General features: G+C 34.7%; 1 protein-coding gene across 1 annotated transcript; it reads right to left on the reverse strand.

Annotated features, from left to right (window-relative positions):
- Positions 1–7,758: 7,758 nt before the first annotated feature.
- Positions 7,759–17,679, reverse strand: LOC149627439 (uncharacterized). Its single transcript, XM_089852137.1, has 8 exons — positions 17,635–17,679; positions 17,383–17,524; positions 16,279–16,490; positions 15,922–16,214; positions 14,914–15,161; positions 9,365–9,576; positions 9,002–9,291; positions 7,759–7,981 (listed from the first exon to the last, which is right to left on the reverse strand). Exons 1-8 carry the CDS (start codon positions 17,677–17,679, stop codon positions 7,759–7,761), a joined length of 1,665 nt encoding a protein of 554 aa, XP_089708263.1.
- Positions 17,680–19,023: the final 1,344 nt, after the last annotated feature.

A 19,023-nucleotide genomic window follows, 5' to 3' on the forward strand; every position in this document is an offset into this window, starting at 1 on the left:
ATTAAAAGTAAAATAAGAGTAATTAAAATCGTTATGTTTAGATTTACAGGGAGTATAAGCTGTCAGTCGGAATTTTTGATTAATTCTCTTATGGCACGTTTTATCTTTATTTCGAGCGTAATTAGAGTCCAAAATAAATATTTTTTTAAAAACATTGTAGAGAAAATTAGCTTAAACGCGTTTCTGATACTCAAAAAACTTTCAAAGAATATACATTATTAAATTTAGCAACAACGTCTATATCTACTGCTTGGCCGTTAAAGCCTCCAAAACCCACTTAGTACCCCATACAATTGCACAAGATTAAAACTTTCTGCCGTTTACGGATGTTTTAAGTCGATTAAATGTCTGACTTTATAAGCAGTTTCACACCTCATGCGAGATCTTAACTCGCTATAAGGGGTGTAGTTCAGCATATAAGAACAACACTTCCTGTATTGAGATATGGTTCTGCATGTAAGAACTATCCTCGTTTCAAGTGGCTAAATTAATTTACCACTTCTCTATATATTTCCCATGACAATTTCCAAGAAAATTCCAAAGACATTTCCCAAGTAAATTCCAAAGACATTTCCCAAGAAAATTCCAAAGATATTTACCCAAAATATTTCCAAAGACATTTCCTAAGTAAATTCCAAAGACATTTCCCAAGGAAATTCCAAAGAGGTTTTCCAAGAATATTCCAAAGATATTTCCCATGAAAATTCCAAAGAGGTTTCCCAAAGAAATTCCAAAGATATTTCCCAAGGAAATTCCAAAGACATTTCCCAAGGAAATTCCAAAGACATTTCCCAAGGAAATTCCAAAGAGGTTTCCCAAGAAAATTCTAAAGTAATTTCCAAAGAAAAAGAGGCCAATATTCCCCAATTTCCTAAAGAACGCCTTAAGGCTTTCCAAAGAAATTTCCCAAGGAATTTTCTTAAGAGTTCTTAAGAAGATTTTTGTAAGGCTCAGGCCTCAATTATTTACTCTTTGTTTCACTAAGCCTATTACGGATGATACTTAATATACCTGCCGGAGTCTAGGTCTTAGTTTTCTTCATGAAATCACTAAACCAAGGATTATTCTATATACAGATGTAGTATAGCTTAAGTAATATATAAACAGCCATTTCAAATAACAATATTAAAAAAAATCTTTGGAATATCAAAATGAAACAGAGCTTTAAAGCTACAAAAGTACTAAATGCATCATAATTACGAAAAAATACTTCCACATATTCACTTTATATTATGGAAAAAGGGAATATTAAGGTTCTGTATGATTTCTTAACACATCAACACAAGGCTAACTGCTAACGCAACGCACTAGTGTAACAATGGACGGACACACACAGACAAAAACATAGACTGCTTTTTAACTCTTTCCGTTTTAATTTTGAGTTGAGAAACAAGATTATCTTTAATATTTAAATAAATATAATAATTTTTAATTATTTTAATCTTCAATAATTAACATTAATAATAGTTAAATCGTTTAAAATAAAGTTATACCTATTATCATCTCAAACTTTGCTAATATTGACGTTTAAAGTGAAGGGTACCCCTCTTGCCCGCTTTCTTCACATTTTGGGGTATATATACGATTCTTTTCCATTACAATAGTAAGGAAAAAGCGCAATTGCGAAAACCTTTGGTGGCGATCCCACATTAGGGAGGCTAGACGTTTCTCGTAACCCTAGCTGATCGCCGCGTATATCCTAAAATCAAACGATGATAATGGAGTAGAAGCCAATGAGACAGATTGGTGTCTATGTGGAATAGACGGAAGACCAGTAGATGGTGGTGTTTAGAAGCCAGAATGTACAGACTGGTGTCCAAGTGGGATGGACAAAGACCAGAAGATGGTGGTGATTAGAAGCCAGTATGTACAGATTGGTGTCCATGTGGGATGGACGAAGATCAAAAGATGGTGGTGATTAGAAACCAGTAAGTACAGACTGGTGTCCGTGTGGGATGGACAAAGACCAGAAGAGAGAACTCAAGTAGAGGAGCCATTTCCGTGACTGTGAAAGCAGTTCGGAAATGGCGAACACGTTTGCTCCGATTTGGAAACTGCGAACGCGGTCACGTGGGTGTAACAACAGACACACACACAGACAGACACACCCCCACGATCGTTACAGAACCTCTCCGTGACATACGTCACTCGGAGAGGTAAAAACATTGATTTCGATAAGCAAATAATGTTGTACTTTATTTATTAAAGAAGTTTAAAAACGACGGTATTTGAAATATGGAAGAAAAATATTTGTTTCGTACACTGTATACATATACAGTGTTGTCGAGATCAGACCAACAGCTTCCTTTATGTAAAACCCCCAATACTGCCAACGGGAGATGTCATACTAAATTATACAGGGTGTAAATAAATGTTTAGAATTCATGTTTTATTGTATGCCTGAATGCAACAAAATATATTAAAGCACAGTCCTACGATTAGTCTTAGTCTCTTAGAACCTGGGTCTCAAATTGCAACCTCTAAACTGTTTGGTAAACAACTCAACGTAAATATTCAAAGTGTCTACCATTGTGGTTGAGGCACTCTTCCAGAGGATTGTCCGTGTCTTACATTACTTTTGCAACCACTAAACTCATGACGCATGGTAAGACTAATGGTATTGCCGTTAAGGCTTGATGTAGGGGGATATGATTATGCCGGTAGTAATGCCCTTGTAAACTGGCACGAACAGTAGAATGGTTTAGTGCAACTTCATGTTCCACCGCTCTACTACTAGCATGAGATTGGCTTCAAAACTATCTACGATGTCAAAGTCTCTATCCTCATTACAGACTATACAGTCTCTTCTACGTTCACGATCTTGCACTACCGAAGGTGCTCGCACCCGAATGTTGTCGGTGTGGAGACCGTTCGGCATAAAGCACTGCCTTTAGTTGAACGTTACCGCGACCTTCACCCAAAATAAACGTGCTGTCCAATTTGCCCTGGTTAGAATAGGTTGGCATTTTGCTAGGAAACGAAATTTAAATTAGCTTAAGCGTGAAAGAGAACACATGGGGCTTTACTAACGGCTTGGGTAGATACAATCTTAATCAAGAACATCATTTAAGAGTTATCTGAGTTTTCATCCAAAAAATGTATGTTTGGGGTTTAATTTCACGTTAATTATACTTAATTACGTTGAAATTAACTTGTCGTCAGTGCTCATTAAGCTTATAAAATGACTTTCAACAATTAATTCACCTTAATTCTAATGTTTAGAGGAGTTTTTGATTATTTCCAACACATTGCGTTCAATTTTTATCATATCCTGTTCTAGGTTTGTGGTAAGGTAAAGATTATCTATACAATATGTTAATGAATGATGTTATTCTATAGTTTAGCTTAAATACCAGTAATTAAATCAAATAACTATACAATTCATAGCAATTTAAACCAATAAACAAGCGGCAATATGGACTATGGAAATAGCAAACAACGTAACCCTCCGTTTCTAACGTGGTTACGTTGAGAGAATCTGTGATGTAAACCTGAAAATTATTTCACCAATTAAATTATATAACGACAGTGTCCTCCTGGATTAACCAGTACCACTGTTACTTATGAATTAAACAATCCACTGTTGGTAACAAATAGTTTATAAAATGATAACGTAACATCACAGTATGACTGATTCAATAGGATCAAAATTGTTTTAACGAATGCTCTGGTCCTCTACGTTGGTGGAGTTTCAGGAATTATATCACACACCTTCACAATTAGTAGCATTTTAGTGAGATTAACAAATAATGAAACCGTTTATACCTGTCCTCAAATGAGAATGTTGAATTAACTGCGCTAAGGTAAACACTACTCTTTTAACAGCCGTAGGGAAAACACATTGAACATTTGGTCATCTTTCCTGTAATATTTTGAAGTTGAATTCTTCACAGGGTGAAAACACTACCGTTGATTTCTAAACCATAATAACTTGGATATATATGCCATTTTTTACCAACAAACGGTCATGATGAATACAGTATTAAGTTACGTGTAAAACCTAGGCCCTAGGGTTAGGACTTGCAGCATGAATCGAAGCAGACTGCGTATTTTTGTAATTCCAATCCAACACAGTGCTGGAAATAAGCTTTCTTATAATCTTTAAAAGGAAAGACACTATAAACACTATATTACATAGACAAACTAAAACTTAAGCCTTGGCCGTAAAGAACGTCGAAAAGCTTATTTTAAATGATATAAAAACCTCTATTAACTGTAATTATTTACCTGAATTACTTTTCTAGACGAAAATTCGACCTGATAACGTCGTATTTCTTATTAAGGGTGCTACAGTTAATTAGAAAATACATATAAAGGTGCTCAAGCTCGGATGAAATACCAAAGTAATTTGTTAGCGTCTACTGCTAAGAAATTATTAAAATCAGCAAGAAACCCAACATTTGAAATTTGTCAACGTAACTTGTTAGCACCCACAAACTTAGGACCTTCTAGTTGTCAACGAGAACGAAATGAAGAAAATAGGTTTAAGCGCGCTATAAGGTTAGGCTGACCTCTGACCCAAAAGTAATTTTTTGACGTACTGTCTTAATTAGTTAAATTACAAAAATTAGAATTCATTAATTAAAAATCGAAACAGGTAAGTTTTCCATTTAATAAATGCTTGTTAATTTAGAAGTATTCCGAAAACTAACTTCGCTATACTTTTTCCGTATGGCCTATGATCATTTCGTTAAAAAAACGAAAATTTTTTAATGCTTTTTCTATGGGACGCTAACCCTAAAAGGTGTGACTTTTTCTTTAACATTATGGAAGGGTGTCATGTCATATCTACAAGGGCCTACCGGCCCTGTAGAATTATACTCCTTTAATTTTGATCGTTTTTGTAGGGGGTATGAAGGCACGATCCCAAAAATTCTACGCCCTCCGTTCACGATTAGTGGTGAGGGTCAACTCGACCAGTAGTAGTCAAAGTTTTGTAATATTTTTAACTTTATTTCAATTTGTACATTAATTTATATTTCCAAATCCAAGTTATTTCGGCTTAGAAGTAGATTTTTCTTTCATACAATCCTTATGAAACGAGAAAAATAAATAAATATAATTACTGTTCGATGTTTAAAGAACTACTTTTCATCCTGATGAGGTATATCTATGCGTGCAAGCATCGACTTACTTCAAAGGGTTCATTCTCTTCATGCCAGATTTCTTCGGATAATTTCTAGGAATATTTTTAACTTCAATTAAAACTGAGTCAATCAGATTTAATGCAGGACAGATAGAAGCCTACCCGTTCTAAAAGTTCTTTCTCAACGCAACTGTCAGCCTGGCGCCATCAATAAAAATATTTGAATTGGTGTTTAAATGTAAAAGTTGATTACCGAGGACCAAGCCTTCCCCTTGAGGCCGCAATTCAGACACGAACTAAGACTAAGACATACCAGGGGATTCGGCTCGAGACTCGACGAATATCGAATATGTGGAATCCATGGTTTTCCAACAAACTAAATCGAATTCGAAATCACCTGGATATAAATTTTCCATCCTCCTTTGACGCAGAAAACATCTTGCACAGATATTAAAATTCTATTTTAACAGTGACGTTTTTAGCGCAAAGTGGTAACAGTTCCTTCATCTGTTTTAAGATAAAAAAATCAAGTGTAGAAGGAAAAATTAATGTATCTTTCGAGGGCTCAAACACTTTGAAGATTCAAATAGTAAGACTAAAAATGTTATTTCGACCAGTTTCTATTCTGATTTTCTCCAAGATGGCGCTCATATTCATCAATAAAAAAGATTTCTAGCTGCTACATTTTCCTCACTGCTTTAAGTTACGGCGATCTTTAATTGACTTATGCTTTTAATGATGATTACAATGCTTACGGCTAAGGTTTCCCACAGTTCGGTTCAAATCGGTTTTGGACTAAAACTGAAACTGAACTGAAACTTTCCAGTTAAGATTTTCAAGAAATGAAACTGAACTGAAATTATCAGTTCGGTTCAGCCAGGAAACCGAACTGATCAGTTCAGTTTTCAGTTATAACTGAACTGAACCGAAACCTCTTCAGAGATTATCTATCAAGAAGAAAAATACAGTGTGCAGAGGCCCAAAATACCCAGATTGTAACTTTTAACCGCTAAAATTTTCTACTACTACTAAGTATTTTGGAATCGTCAAGTGCCATACCTTAAGAGTCATGTTTATTTCACTAACTACTAATTATTAACATTGAACAATTTAAATTTGACTAATTATCTAATTATGATACCCTTTTTAGTTACTAATTATTGGTATTCTTTTAGCCTGTGTCTCTCTGCAGAGGGTCCCAGGTAATCATGGGACTTAAATTAATAGCTTATTTCTAGAGATGTGAGTCGGTAATTTACCGTCCGTAAATTACCGGTAGTTTACCAAATACCGCGTAAATTACCGATTTATATCTAACCGTAATTTTAGAAAGGTAATTTACCGGTAAATTACAAAATTGCCGCGGTAATAAGCCTGTTAAAACATAAAGTACCATAAATTACGGTAATTTTTGTAATTTCAAAATTTTAATCGGTAATTTACCGGTAATTTTTCGGTAATTTACCCGGTAAATTACAATTTTTAAAAATTACGGTAATTTCACATCTCTTCTTATTTCTATGCATAATTTCTATACGCGGCATAAATGATGAAATATACGCGACACATCCCCCAAAATATCATACAGCATGCAATACTAAACGATGCCAGTTTTCTATTGTTCTACTAATGTTTGCTGGAACGTATTGATATCGTTTCTCGCGATAGATCGAAAGAGTATTTAACTATCTCTTCAGTTCAGTTTTTATCAGTTCAGTTTAAGAAATAAACCGAACCGAACTGAAAACTGATCAGTTTGGAGATGTGCAAACTGAAACTGAACTGAAGCAATCAAATCAGTTTAGGCCCTAAACTGAAACCGAAAATAACTGAACTGAACCGAAAACTGAACTGTTTGAACTGAACTGTGGGAAACCTTACAAGTTACGGCGAAGTCACGTATGGGAGAGACATTCGACTAAAATTTTGCATATCGAAATAAATGCTTATTCAACTGCTTAAAACAAGTGTATTTTATACAGGTGAATTTCGATTGATACTTTTATTCTACTCATACAGTAAATATTGTGTCAGACATTAAGTTGTTCACCATACAGGAAATAAGACCAAACTAACGCATAACGATTAAAATATTTATTCAGTCTTCATCTAAGGTCAGGGTTAATGATACGCCATTAATTTTGATTTTAATTGTTTATGCAAGGAGTGGTTGGTCAAGAATGGTTAAGCTTGGAAAACTTTAAAATTCCCGACTGGAAAGTAACTCTAAAGTCAATTTTATTCCATTAAATAAAATTAAAAGGCTTTTCGAAATAACGGTGATTTGTAGTTCATAAGGTGGAATAACAAGTGATTTTAAAAATTAACACTTTAATACGGAGAATTGAAAAAAACCAAGTTTCATAAGTATTTGCCAGAGTGCTCGAATGTGGCGTTTAAAAATATGCACACCGAATGCGTGACTCACAGGAGCAAGGGGACAATGGGAAAGAGAAAACCCAAAAGGACTATTTATATGTAAAAGTTTAGGCCTAGTACTTCAAAATTAAACGAACATTGGTAATTCAATTTTGTAGACAGCGGTTAACGCACATATATTATAGTTCATAACATAGATTAAGATAGTTTTAGCAATTAGTAGTTTACTCTTTTCGTTAATTAAAGTTCGACAACTATAAAATGCATTTAACAAAGCTGAAATCTTTTGACATTCAGAAAAACTTAGAGTACAAGACCTCCAATAAGACTAATATATGAGCTAAGCCTAAAATGGAAATCCATAACATGAACATGTTACGCATGTCTTTAAGCCTTGTCGCTTCACTGCTAGTGTCAGTTGGTGTCGTGGGTGAAGGTTTGAAAGTCATTCCTAACACTCTTTCCATGCGATGGTGCCACACAACGAATTGATTTGTTTCGTAGAAGGCCATTAACCTGAAATGAGTTTTAGACATTTTGTGAATTTTGAAAATCGGGAATATTTAGAACATTTTCATGAAAAAAGAGTACATATATCTAGAATGGGATAATAGAAGCATGAAGACACTCTGTACCCTCTTAATACTTTAGTTACGTAACGTCATTCTTCCCAGTCTCACCCTTTTTACTCGTGCGGGGGAGAATCCCCCCTCAGACGAGTAGTGCTCCGACTTCTCAAGGTCTCTCTGGCATAGCTTTAGCAATGTATGGCGACAGGAATACCGTGTGATCGGGACTTTTCATCCTTATCATTCCGATTTCCATTTTGTTAAAGTAAACACTTATTTGGTGACTCCACCAGAACGAACTCTAGTTGAAGCCACAAAAAAGGATAAATAGACTCCGCCTCCCCCAAAGCGCGCGATGGTGCGGTGGTTTAGGGATGGTGCTAGGTCATGACTTAAACTTTCCTTCTAAAGACTTAAGCTGTCTGCTGTGAGTTCTACTGTTAGGTTAATATTTGTCAATTCACTCAATTGTCAGTCTCGCTTAGAACTGGATGTATGGCGTCTAGTAAAGAAATATTTACCTCATGCTCGCTTTTTTAGTCCCTATTGTTTCACATTTATATTATCTTACATATCCCTCACGAGTGTCCTTTCTGCTGGAGCAGCTTGTTGTTTGCTCTCCCGCTCATAAAACCTCAGATGAGCACAGCATTGTAAGGTGAATTCTATAATTGTTTGTCACTAAAACCCCAGCAATCATCCCACAAACCTCGTCTTGGGGTAGGACAAAAAATACACAAGCGGGACTTGCCAAATAGTTAAACGCTAATAGAGTAATTATGAGGGAACTATTTATCGCGTATGTGATTCGGTTTAATAACTCCAATTCTTCCGATGTTGGGAAGAATAACGTTACACTTACCCTGCTTTGTGGTACACTTCACTCGAAGAGATTTATCATATACTTCTGATATATTTAACCTTTTTTGTTTGAGGTTAGAAAAGGTTAAATTCAATCAGGACAAACCTTTTATTAATCAGTTGCAAGGCGTTCTTGTTAATGTCTTTTGAAATATAGTAAACTATAGGTTTGGTGAGGTAATTTTCATAACTCATATGCATTCGGTTGATTACTTCATATTTCTGTGTTTCTGTGAAATTGTTCAGAAAATACTCCATCAATATAATATTAACGATGAAGTCTCCAACCGTGACGGATTTCCCCGCTACAAATAAGTTCCAATTCTGAGCATTGGTGTATCTTTTACGCTTTGTCTTTCGGCTTCGTTCGCACAGCTCAACAAATTCTTCAATTCTCTAATAATAATGTGAAAATAAATTTATATTTATTGCAGTTTGAAATTGAACTGCGTGGCTTACAGAAACTTACCGTTTTGCACATTTCGCTCTGATAGGGTTCGGGGATATCTACGTCCAGGCCAGGCGTTTTAACGATGTCCTCTATGCTGTTAATATTCTTTTTGGGATGAGCGGTGTAGTTAGCTTTCATAATTCCGCTGAAAATATTGATGAAAATCAGTAATTCCAGTAGCCACACTCCACAGCTGATTCGGATCGCTGGTAGTGACGGTAAGTCAATACCTGTTTAGGAAAATATAGAATTAAGAACAGTTTTGTACAAGTCCACTTTGTAAAATTGTGGTAGTTGAGGATACGTAATTTTGTTCAATGTTAACTGTGAACAAGTTGGGAAACCAAAATAAACCTCCTGAGTGAAGGCGAGAGCTATCTGCCCAATTAGGAGCTTTTCTAATTCTAGTTAAGTCGTTTTAAGAAACGTTATCCCTAAAATAATTATAAACATATCTATTTTTAAGTTTTTTAACCTTTGACTTCTAGCGAAACCTATTTTCCGGAATTTTTTGAAAATTTAGGGAATATAAGGCTATTGCTTCACAGTAAATGTTAAGAAAAGCCGCGATTGCGTGAATCTTTGGTGGAAGCCCTGCCATTGGGAGGCTAGACTTTTCTCGTAACCCTAACCGATCGCCGCGTATATCTTAACCCTAACGATTAAAATAGTAGAAGCCAATATTGCTTTCTTTGAACTGCAAAAGCGGTCCGGATATTGCAAATACGTTTGCGCCGATTTGCCAACTGCGAAGGTGGTGACAGACACAAAGACAGAGAGACAGACAGAAAGGCAGACAGATCCAGTGTAATACCTCTCCGTGACGTCATCGGGACTCGGAGAGGTATAAACACCGGGATCATTTCGTATGTATATTGTCATAAACTTTACTTTGACCCATGAGGACTTGATAGTTTCGAAACATCTTGTCGGCAAAATTTCTGAAGATTTTTTTTCGCATGCCGTTAATTTGTTCATCCATAATTCCAACCAAAGCAAGAATGATAGTCACAGCAACGACGCATATCCAAACCTAAATTCCCGTTAATAAAGGTTAGGTCCAAGTAAATTAACAACTCTTTAAGAGTAACTAATACCGTGCGAAAAATTGTCTTATATAATGTAAATAATCAACTGATTTACGCTACCTCGTCTGAAACGTTGAAAATCTCATCAAACGGTTCCGGAGGCTTAACGTGAGCCGTTGTGTTCAAATGAGAAAAAATTACGTTGTACGAAAACATGAAGGGAACAGTCATTGTAATATTATACTTCCGCATAACAGAAAGGTTTGGTGAAAGGGGAAATAATGCAATGTCCGCTAACTGAAATCAAGGGTGTTAATTTATTATAGTCAACTTTAAAAATATAAAATGTATTTACATTTCTCAAAACTAGCAAGTTATCATTGTAGTCCTTGTGTTTCTTTGTGTAACTAAGAGCATTGAATCTGAGACGGTTGAAAGATACACACATTTTAAATGAATTGTAAGAAGAAAAGATTGTAAAAATGTTACCCAAGTTGTTCGTGATTTTCGAAGGCAAAGTAATTCAGCCTGTCCGTTGAATCGAATGGTTCGTTCCAAGGGTTTTTCTAGTGAAATTTTAGGGAAATACTACAGATATTATATATAAAACGTCTTGGACTAAGGCTTTACAAACTCGCTAGTGAAATTTTAGGAAAGAGGGTGAAATTTGTTCCCCCTTCGTTGAGATAAAAAACTTCCTGAGCCTTTTTATTAAGAAAGATAATGTCGCAAATCCGTGAGAGTTTAAAGGTCAAGTCAGGAAATGAATGCTATACATTGATCATGATTATGATTGACTCTATCATATAGTATGGGTGGCTAAGACGAGGGACATCAGGATTATAAAGTTAAGGTCGCTGTTTGGTGTAAAAACTTCATTCCAGATAAAGCTTATTATGTAAAATAAGACCATAAATAATCCTTATATGCCTAATAGAATATTTTTATTCTAAACCTTTAAAATTAAGATATTTAAGCGGAGCAACTAGCTAAGAAAGTAACCACTATCTTAACAGGGAACTACGTCGATGGGCGTTTACTGAAGGTTCTATCAGTTTAATCTGGATTTAATTGCGATTTCACTAAGTAATCAGAATATCCGTGTTCGGGTATTTAATTTAGAAACATAATTCATAAAATAACAAAATACTTGCATTTAAAGTGAGACACGTTATATTGTAAAAATTCTTCATTGTGGAATGGATTAGTTAGTATTAACTCAATCATTTATATATTTCTTCAGCCATTGACAGGAAAAAATTCCGGAACTTTACCACGCCAAAAACGACAGTGAAAATATTCTTCCGCGAAAGAGAATATATATAGTGAGAACAGTTATAATTTGAAGCAAGTACAAATAAATATATCATGTTCAAAAACAGGCAATTTAGGAATATTGGAAACCAGTTATATCTCTGGAAAAATGCAAATAGCTTTTCGGTGATTTGTTTTTAATCCTTTTTGGATAGAAACTTCTAAATACAATTTGGTCGATAAATCTCGTTATCATATTTGATGCATATTTGTTGTGATGTTTGAAGTATATATGAAGTATGTCATTATTACGGTTATACTACATTTTAATGTGCTTTTTTCCCAAAATTTGTTCGAAATTAGGATGACCATTTAGAAATGAAATGAGTTGCGAAACTTTCAGTCAACATTGGTTCTTCAACATTAGCTGTTAAAATCTGAAAGTGCATTTAGGGACCCTAATGAGGTACTTATTTTATGAAAACCTTTTTTTCCGTTCTATACTACAAATGACGAAAAATAGGAAATAGAAAAAAATTGTAGATTTTAGGGTTTAATGTACATGCAATGTCTCTCAAGTTTCATTTTAAACTGTTAATAAGAAGCTCACAATATTTAATGTATTCTTTATTAAAAAACAATAGATAATCAAGTAAACTTTAACATGACTACAGTGAAAGTAAAATCGAACTAAGAAGAAGTGAAAAAGTATTAAGAGCGCAGGCCAAGAATTATTCAAGTTGCTTCTAGCGAACGAAAAATATTCTTTGTCGTTGTACGATATACTAGACTAGGGGAAACCTATAGTATGAATGAATGTTATTTTCAAGGTTGAATTTTAAAATCTATGATCACCTGAATCTGTGTCTAGAAATTCGAACTCTTTCGTCTGAGAAAGGTAAAAGATACAGTCTTAAAGCTAAGCTCTGACTTATCGACAAGGCAAAAGTACAGTGAAACCAAGATTTCATGTCGTATACATCGGGTGTACCTTGTATGAGCAGTTCCCGAAATAGCAACCGCAGTTCCATAAAAACGGCGGCGTTGCTGAAAACGGCTGTTTAAGAAAACGCGACCACTGTATTGAGAAATAGCAGTTTATAGCTTAAGTTTTGAACAATTACCTTTTAAGTACAATAAGATAATCATACGCTAACATAACTTTACTTAATACCATTCGGGTTGGAATTACAAAACCTATACTGACCCTAATACTAACCAAACCTAACCAAACCTACACCACCATATACGCCTATAGTTTTTTTCCACTTCTCGGATGTACTGGTCTTTTGGGAACTGCTGTATACGAGAACCGCTATATAGGGAACTGCCATAACGGGTAAACTGCTATTTCGTAAACCGCGGTTATGAAGACCGCTATTATGGGATTCACTCATAAGGGAACTGCTTAAATGAGGGCTCCGCTCTCTTACTCGGTACTAACGAATCATTTTCAAAATCAAAACATTGGACACGGCAGCCAAGTTTTGTTTGGGGTTTATTAGACTTTCGTTTGTTTTTATTACGAGGCCTCCAATAAACAGACATTTTCACGTAATATATAAGAAAACAGATGATGTGAATTAGACCGATAAATTACCTCTAAAGTAGGTGAATATCTGTGAATTTCAATTCGAAGCATAGAACGACAAAAGCTCGTCTTCAAAAGGATACCATATCCCCACTCACGGTATTCCGGAAATTGGCCGCTTGAAAGCAGCAGAATACAAAATATCTGCTGCAGGCTTTACATTTAACTTCACAGTTTTTGTGCCTGAAGTGGTGAATAACAATGCAGCTCTTAATCTTTTGCTTACTGCTTTTTATTAAACCTAATAAATTTCTTCTGCAAAATGACAACGGCTAAGTGAAGAGTTTATTCATTTATTAAGATATTTTAGAATATATATGTATTGCTTTACACAGTATTTTTATTGCGTCTTGACTATAGAAGTGTCTCTGTACAAAAACACTTTAATACACCTTCACTTTTAGGTATGTTGCTTTAAAATAACATTTTATTACACCTTGGCATTTGGGTGTATTGATTTACAATAACATTTTATTACACCTTGACCGAAAATATACAAAAGTGAAAAGTTTTATTTCAAATATATGAGGTACAATGTACATATAGTTAAAACGTTCAAAATGTTTAGGTTAATACAAATAAATAAGTAATTAGGTTAAAAAAAGTCAATTTCGAAATATTATAAACCAACTATAACTTTGAAAAAAAAGTTAAATACCTTCTCAATGATTGGTTTTTAATCCTTTTTAAATGAAAATTTTCCAAACAAATTAAATTTGTCGATAAATCTCACGCATTTAATGTATATTTCCCCAAATGTGCTTTGCATCAATATTGCGGTTTTTCCTACATTTTAATGTGTTTTGTTTGAAAAAGGGATATTAGAATTTGGATGATCATTTAAAAAAACAAGTGATTTGCCAAATTTTCTCTCAATCTTGGAACTTCAACTTAAATTGTCAAATTTGAAAGTGCATTTACGGACTCATTGTCGTTACATTAGTTCCGAAATAATTGCGAATATATTTCGTTAGGTTTAAAATGGAAAATTTTAATGTTCAGTTAACAAGTACATCTTTGAACTCGCGCTCGTCTTTTACTTTTTCTTCAAAAAAAAAAAACTCGGTTCAATAAAAAAAGGGTAGGGGGAGAGCGTGACTCAGCAAATTTTCCATATTACACCAGAGACAGTTTCTCTCGGCCCAAAACCCGACAACCTTAGTGAAGTTGGAGTTTATCGTCCTTTCAACCACCCTACTTGTCATTGGGGTGTCTCAAAAATTCCTCTAAATTGTTATGGAGTACCCTTTTTTAAAATGATGTTTTATTCATTACAAGAAATCTACATGAAAATTAATAGCTTTTGATATTAAGTGTTCATGGAATGCATCAATAGATATTTGAAACGGTTAACTTGATGTTCACAACATAAAATAATTTCATAATATTTTGCCAAAACAATCTTTTGTAACTTCCAAAATAACATTACGTTTTACAAGCATTGTGTATTACTTCAAAGTACATCTACCTCAAGGGCTTAATATGAATAGCACTGATAATCTTTTTAATTGTTTTGTTTATTGAAATTAGTATACTTCTTGAACACAATGAGAACGAATAAGTGACAACGATTAATATTAATTTCAATCATCAGACATAAAAGTGGAGTAACATTAAATATCTCTATTATTTATGAGTGTTTTGCTTTAGAATAACATTTTTTTGCCCTTTGATGATAATGCAGTTTTTCTTACGCCGTAATTTCCGGCCATTGCATATTAAGGAGAGCTTAAAGAACATGATCTCTAATATGAGTATTATGAGAGCCAAACCTAAAAGGCAAATTCCTAGCATGAACAAATGAGCCATGTCTTTGAGTCTCGTAGGTTGGCTGCTAGTGTCAGTTGGCGTCGTGGGCAAGGGCTCGAATTTCATCCCTAAGACTCTTTGCATGCGACGATGCCACACCACGAATTGATTGGTTTCGTAGAACGACATTAACCTGCAACGAAGATTTTATTAAAAAAAAATTAAAAACAAAATAGGAAACAACAGGATAAGTGGATTATACAAATTTATACTTTTTACTAGGGATGAACCGGTACCGATACCATATCGGTATCGGCACCGATACTCGGTGTTTCCCTATAGTACCGGATCGGTTGGCTTAATATTATAGTAAACCGATACTCGTTTAAAATGCTTTGTATGGCGCTAAGCCGCTACCTGACTTTTTTAGTAATGTATTGATGGTGATAATACATTTCTATGAATGTCAATAAGCCGTGATATTATTTTGGAAGTATACATTGTAGTAGTATAATTCATGAAATTACTCTATAACTATTTCCTAATATTTTCAATACTTATGTAAATGGCACTGTACTACTAAAAATATCGGTATCGGTTGAAGTATCGGGTTTTCGGATTATAGTGAGTAATATCGGTCGGCATCGGTTCATGTTTGCACCGGTACCGATCGGTATCGGGTTAAGCCTGGTATCGGCCATCTCTACTTTTTACACAAACTCTTCCAGGAGAAAAGCTAATACATTAATAACCTCCTTATATAAAAATTTATATATGCATCTGATTTTTAAAACCACGTTCTTAAAACTTCGGCTTTAGGCATGAATCTTTTCTGTTCCGATATTCCATTTAAAAATAAACCAATTCGTTAACTTTTATATCAGAGAAAAGATTACTATCATAGGTTCTTCAGGTTCTAAGGTTAGAAAGGGTTCCTGGACTTTGGTACTAACCTTTTATTTATCAGTAGCAAAGCGCTATTGTTCATGTTCTTGGAGACGTAGTATACTGCGGGTCTGGTCAGGTACCTTTTATTACTAATATGCATAAGATGCTTTAGTTTTGCCTTCTTTGTCTCGTTTTTGATAGAATTCAGAAAATACTCCATCAACACTATATATCCGGCAAAGTCTCCAACATTGACCAACTTTCCAGCTACAAATAAATTCCAAATGATTTCAGGCGTGTACTTCTTTCCCCTTGTCTTTCGGCTTCGTTCGCATAGTCCAACAAATTCTTCAATTTCCTTATATTAAGAAAATAAATTATATTACTGTTTCGCTGAAATAACGTGGCGCACAGACTATTACCGTTTCACACATTTCCCTCTCGTATGTCTCATGGATATAAACGTCCATGTCAGGCTTCTTAAGGATGTCTTCTATACTGTTAATTTTATATTTGGGATGAGCAGTGTAATTTGCTTTCATAATTCCGCTGAAGATGTTGATGAAAATCAGCAATTGAAGTAGCCACGTGGCAAAGCTGATTCGAACCGCCGGTAGTGATGGTATATTTATACCTGTTTAAGTGAAATTTTAGAAACATTTCGAAAGAACAATTTTCTACAGCTTGTGGAAGCTCACTATATGTAGGCCTGTGCGTATGTTAGAATTTTGGAATAGTATTCGTTTAATTTGAATGGAGTATTTGACATTTATTTGAATACAATTTCCTAAACCGATTAATCAAGTCCAAGAGGTGAAATTCGAATTAAAATCGAGATTTGGAGTAAAAATGGAAAGATACACATATGAAGCGGGGTTTTTTTTTGGGATTTTCAATGCGATTTAGTTTTTCTTTCAAGCCATTCTCACTGGGGAGTATGGACCAGAGAAAAAGGAAAAATTCCCTTCTATGGGAGCTACAACATTTTTAGACTTGATTATTTGCTTTGAAACGAATATTCACCTGATAATACGGAGTAGTCATTTTGGGAAAATAATTTCATCTGATAAAACCGAGTAACCGAATTTTCGACTACTCAATTTCGATTTTTCGAAAAGGAGATTTCTATTCGATTCATATTCGATTCGTTTTGAAAAGCCACTATTCGCGCAGGCCTAACGTTGCTAAATGGCCACTTATGTCGCTTAGGTATAGAAAGCACAAGCATTTAGAGGAATTGCTCCTACACAATTGTCTAAGTCCCCATTAATGAATATGAGAGAAGATCAACATTGTTTAATAATTTTCCCTAGCACTTTGCTCCAGCGACCCCAAGCATTTCGCAGTAGAGCAATAAGTCCCGTTACTAACTGAGGCTCGCGGAATAAATTTTTCCCTACCTAAACCTATTAATTAGACGCAACAGTAGAAATTACTGCTAATTCAGGAGAGAAATCGCGCACAAAGATAATGTAATAAAACCTAGGGACGTATTAATTGCATAAGAGTAAAATTTAAAAGTTTACTTTGACCCAAGAGGATTTGATAGTTGCGGAACATCTTTTCAGCAAAGTTTCTGGAAATTTTCTTTGTAATACCGTTAAGGTATTCGTCCACAATTCCTACCAGAGCGAGTAAAAGCGCTGCAGCAATAATGCATATCCACACCTAATCACACATTGATATTGATTAAATTAGTTTCAATGTTTAAGGCTTTTCATTGAACGAAATTTATTTTAAATCAAATGGTATTTCATCATTTTTGTGGCTTACTATACCTCTTTTGAAAGGTTGAAAATTTCATCAAACGGTCCTGGAGGCATAATGTGAGCCGTTGTGTTTAAATGAGAAAAAATTGCGTTGTACGAAAACATAAAGGGAACTGTCATTGTAATATTCAACTTCCGCATCAATGAAAGGTCTGGTGACATGGGAAATAATGCAATGTGCGCTAACTGAAATCAAAGATGTTACATGCTTGAAGTTAACTTTTAAAATGAAAATTTTTGTTACATTTTTCAATAGTATAAGGCTGTCATTGGGGTTGCCGCTTTTGCCTTCGAAAACAAGACCATTGAATCTGGAAATTTATTTGAAATTATCAAACATTTGAGGCAATCATCAAACTTTTTAAGCGAGTTATCGCAAGTGATAATAATCGCTTAAACTATTAGCGTCAAACTCGAGCGATCTATGAGAGCGTGAGATCTAAAGAGGCCAAAACTTTGAACGGAAAGTGGCGGATTCTCACGATTCCGCCCCCGCTAATAAATAACCAGATGATCAAATTAAATTATTATGGTCTTGTCACGTGAGTGTTAATTTAATGACATGCCTGTCCTATTCTTAAGATATGAATCTGGAATTTGACAAACTTGCTTTTTTTAAGCATTAGGTGAATCAGGAGACCACAGTTGCTCTTTGTTGAAGGTTTCATGACACTTAAGACAATTCGTCAATTTATATCTCGCGTTCTCATAAAGTCGTTTGTTGACTTTCGAGACACAAACCCTTGAAGAGATAGTTTTCACTTACGATAACTCGCTTAAAACGTTACAGAATTGGCCCCACTTAAAATCCCAATTAAAATATAAAAATTGTTACCCAAGTTTTTCGTGATTCTCAAATGCAAAATAGTTCAGCCTATCTGTTGAGTGTAATGGTTCCTCCCATGGGCTTTTCTGGTGTAAAAAAAATGTAAAAATTTAAAATATATGAGACTAAAGCTGAAATTGTCTTAGACGTTCCTCTTCATGTAAAAAAACCACACACTGCAATCGCAGTTTACTGAACCTATTTACCTACGGAGTTCATGCCGGAAAAAGAGAATTTCAAATTCCATAGGAGCTAAATACTAATTTTAATTGACGCATTCACTATAGCAAACAGTCTCGGTACTTTCCCTGACACTTTAGTCCAGCGCGGTGTAATGTTTTAGGGATCTGTAAGCTCTTGTAGAGAAGGAAATGAAGAATCGTAAATACGTTAATTTGGCTAAATTAAATGAAAGTAAGCCTTTGGTCTCCCATTATATGAAAAGTTTCTAAACTAACGTACGAAACGCCTAAGTCTGCATTAATTAATGGTACGATTGGATTTTAGCGATCATTTATTGCACGCAAATGCGAGGTTGCAATGCCTAACGAGGTACATGGAGCTTTTATATT

This window comes from Phalangium opilio, unplaced genomic scaffold, assembly GCF_054372755.1.
Source record: "Phalangium opilio isolate 3A_F unplaced genomic scaffold, DU_Popi_V2 ptg000105l_1, whole genome shotgun sequence".
NCBI classification, from domain to species: domain Eukaryota; kingdom Metazoa; phylum Arthropoda; class Arachnida; order Opiliones; family Phalangiidae; genus Phalangium; species Phalangium opilio.

Coding starts and splice junctions, on each gene's coding strand:
- LOC149627439 (XM_089852137.1), bottom strand. CDS start 17,679: ATGCCTCCAGGACCGTTTGATGAAATTTTCAACCTTTCAAAAGAG. Junction 15,162..15,921: donor TTGCTACTGATAAATAAAAG/GTTAGTACCAAA, acceptor TCTTCGTTGCAG/GTTAATGTCGTTCTACGAAA. Junction 9,292..9,364: donor AGAGCGAAATGTGCAAAACG/GTAAGTTTCTGT, acceptor CATTATTATTAG/AGAATTGAAGAATTTGTTGA.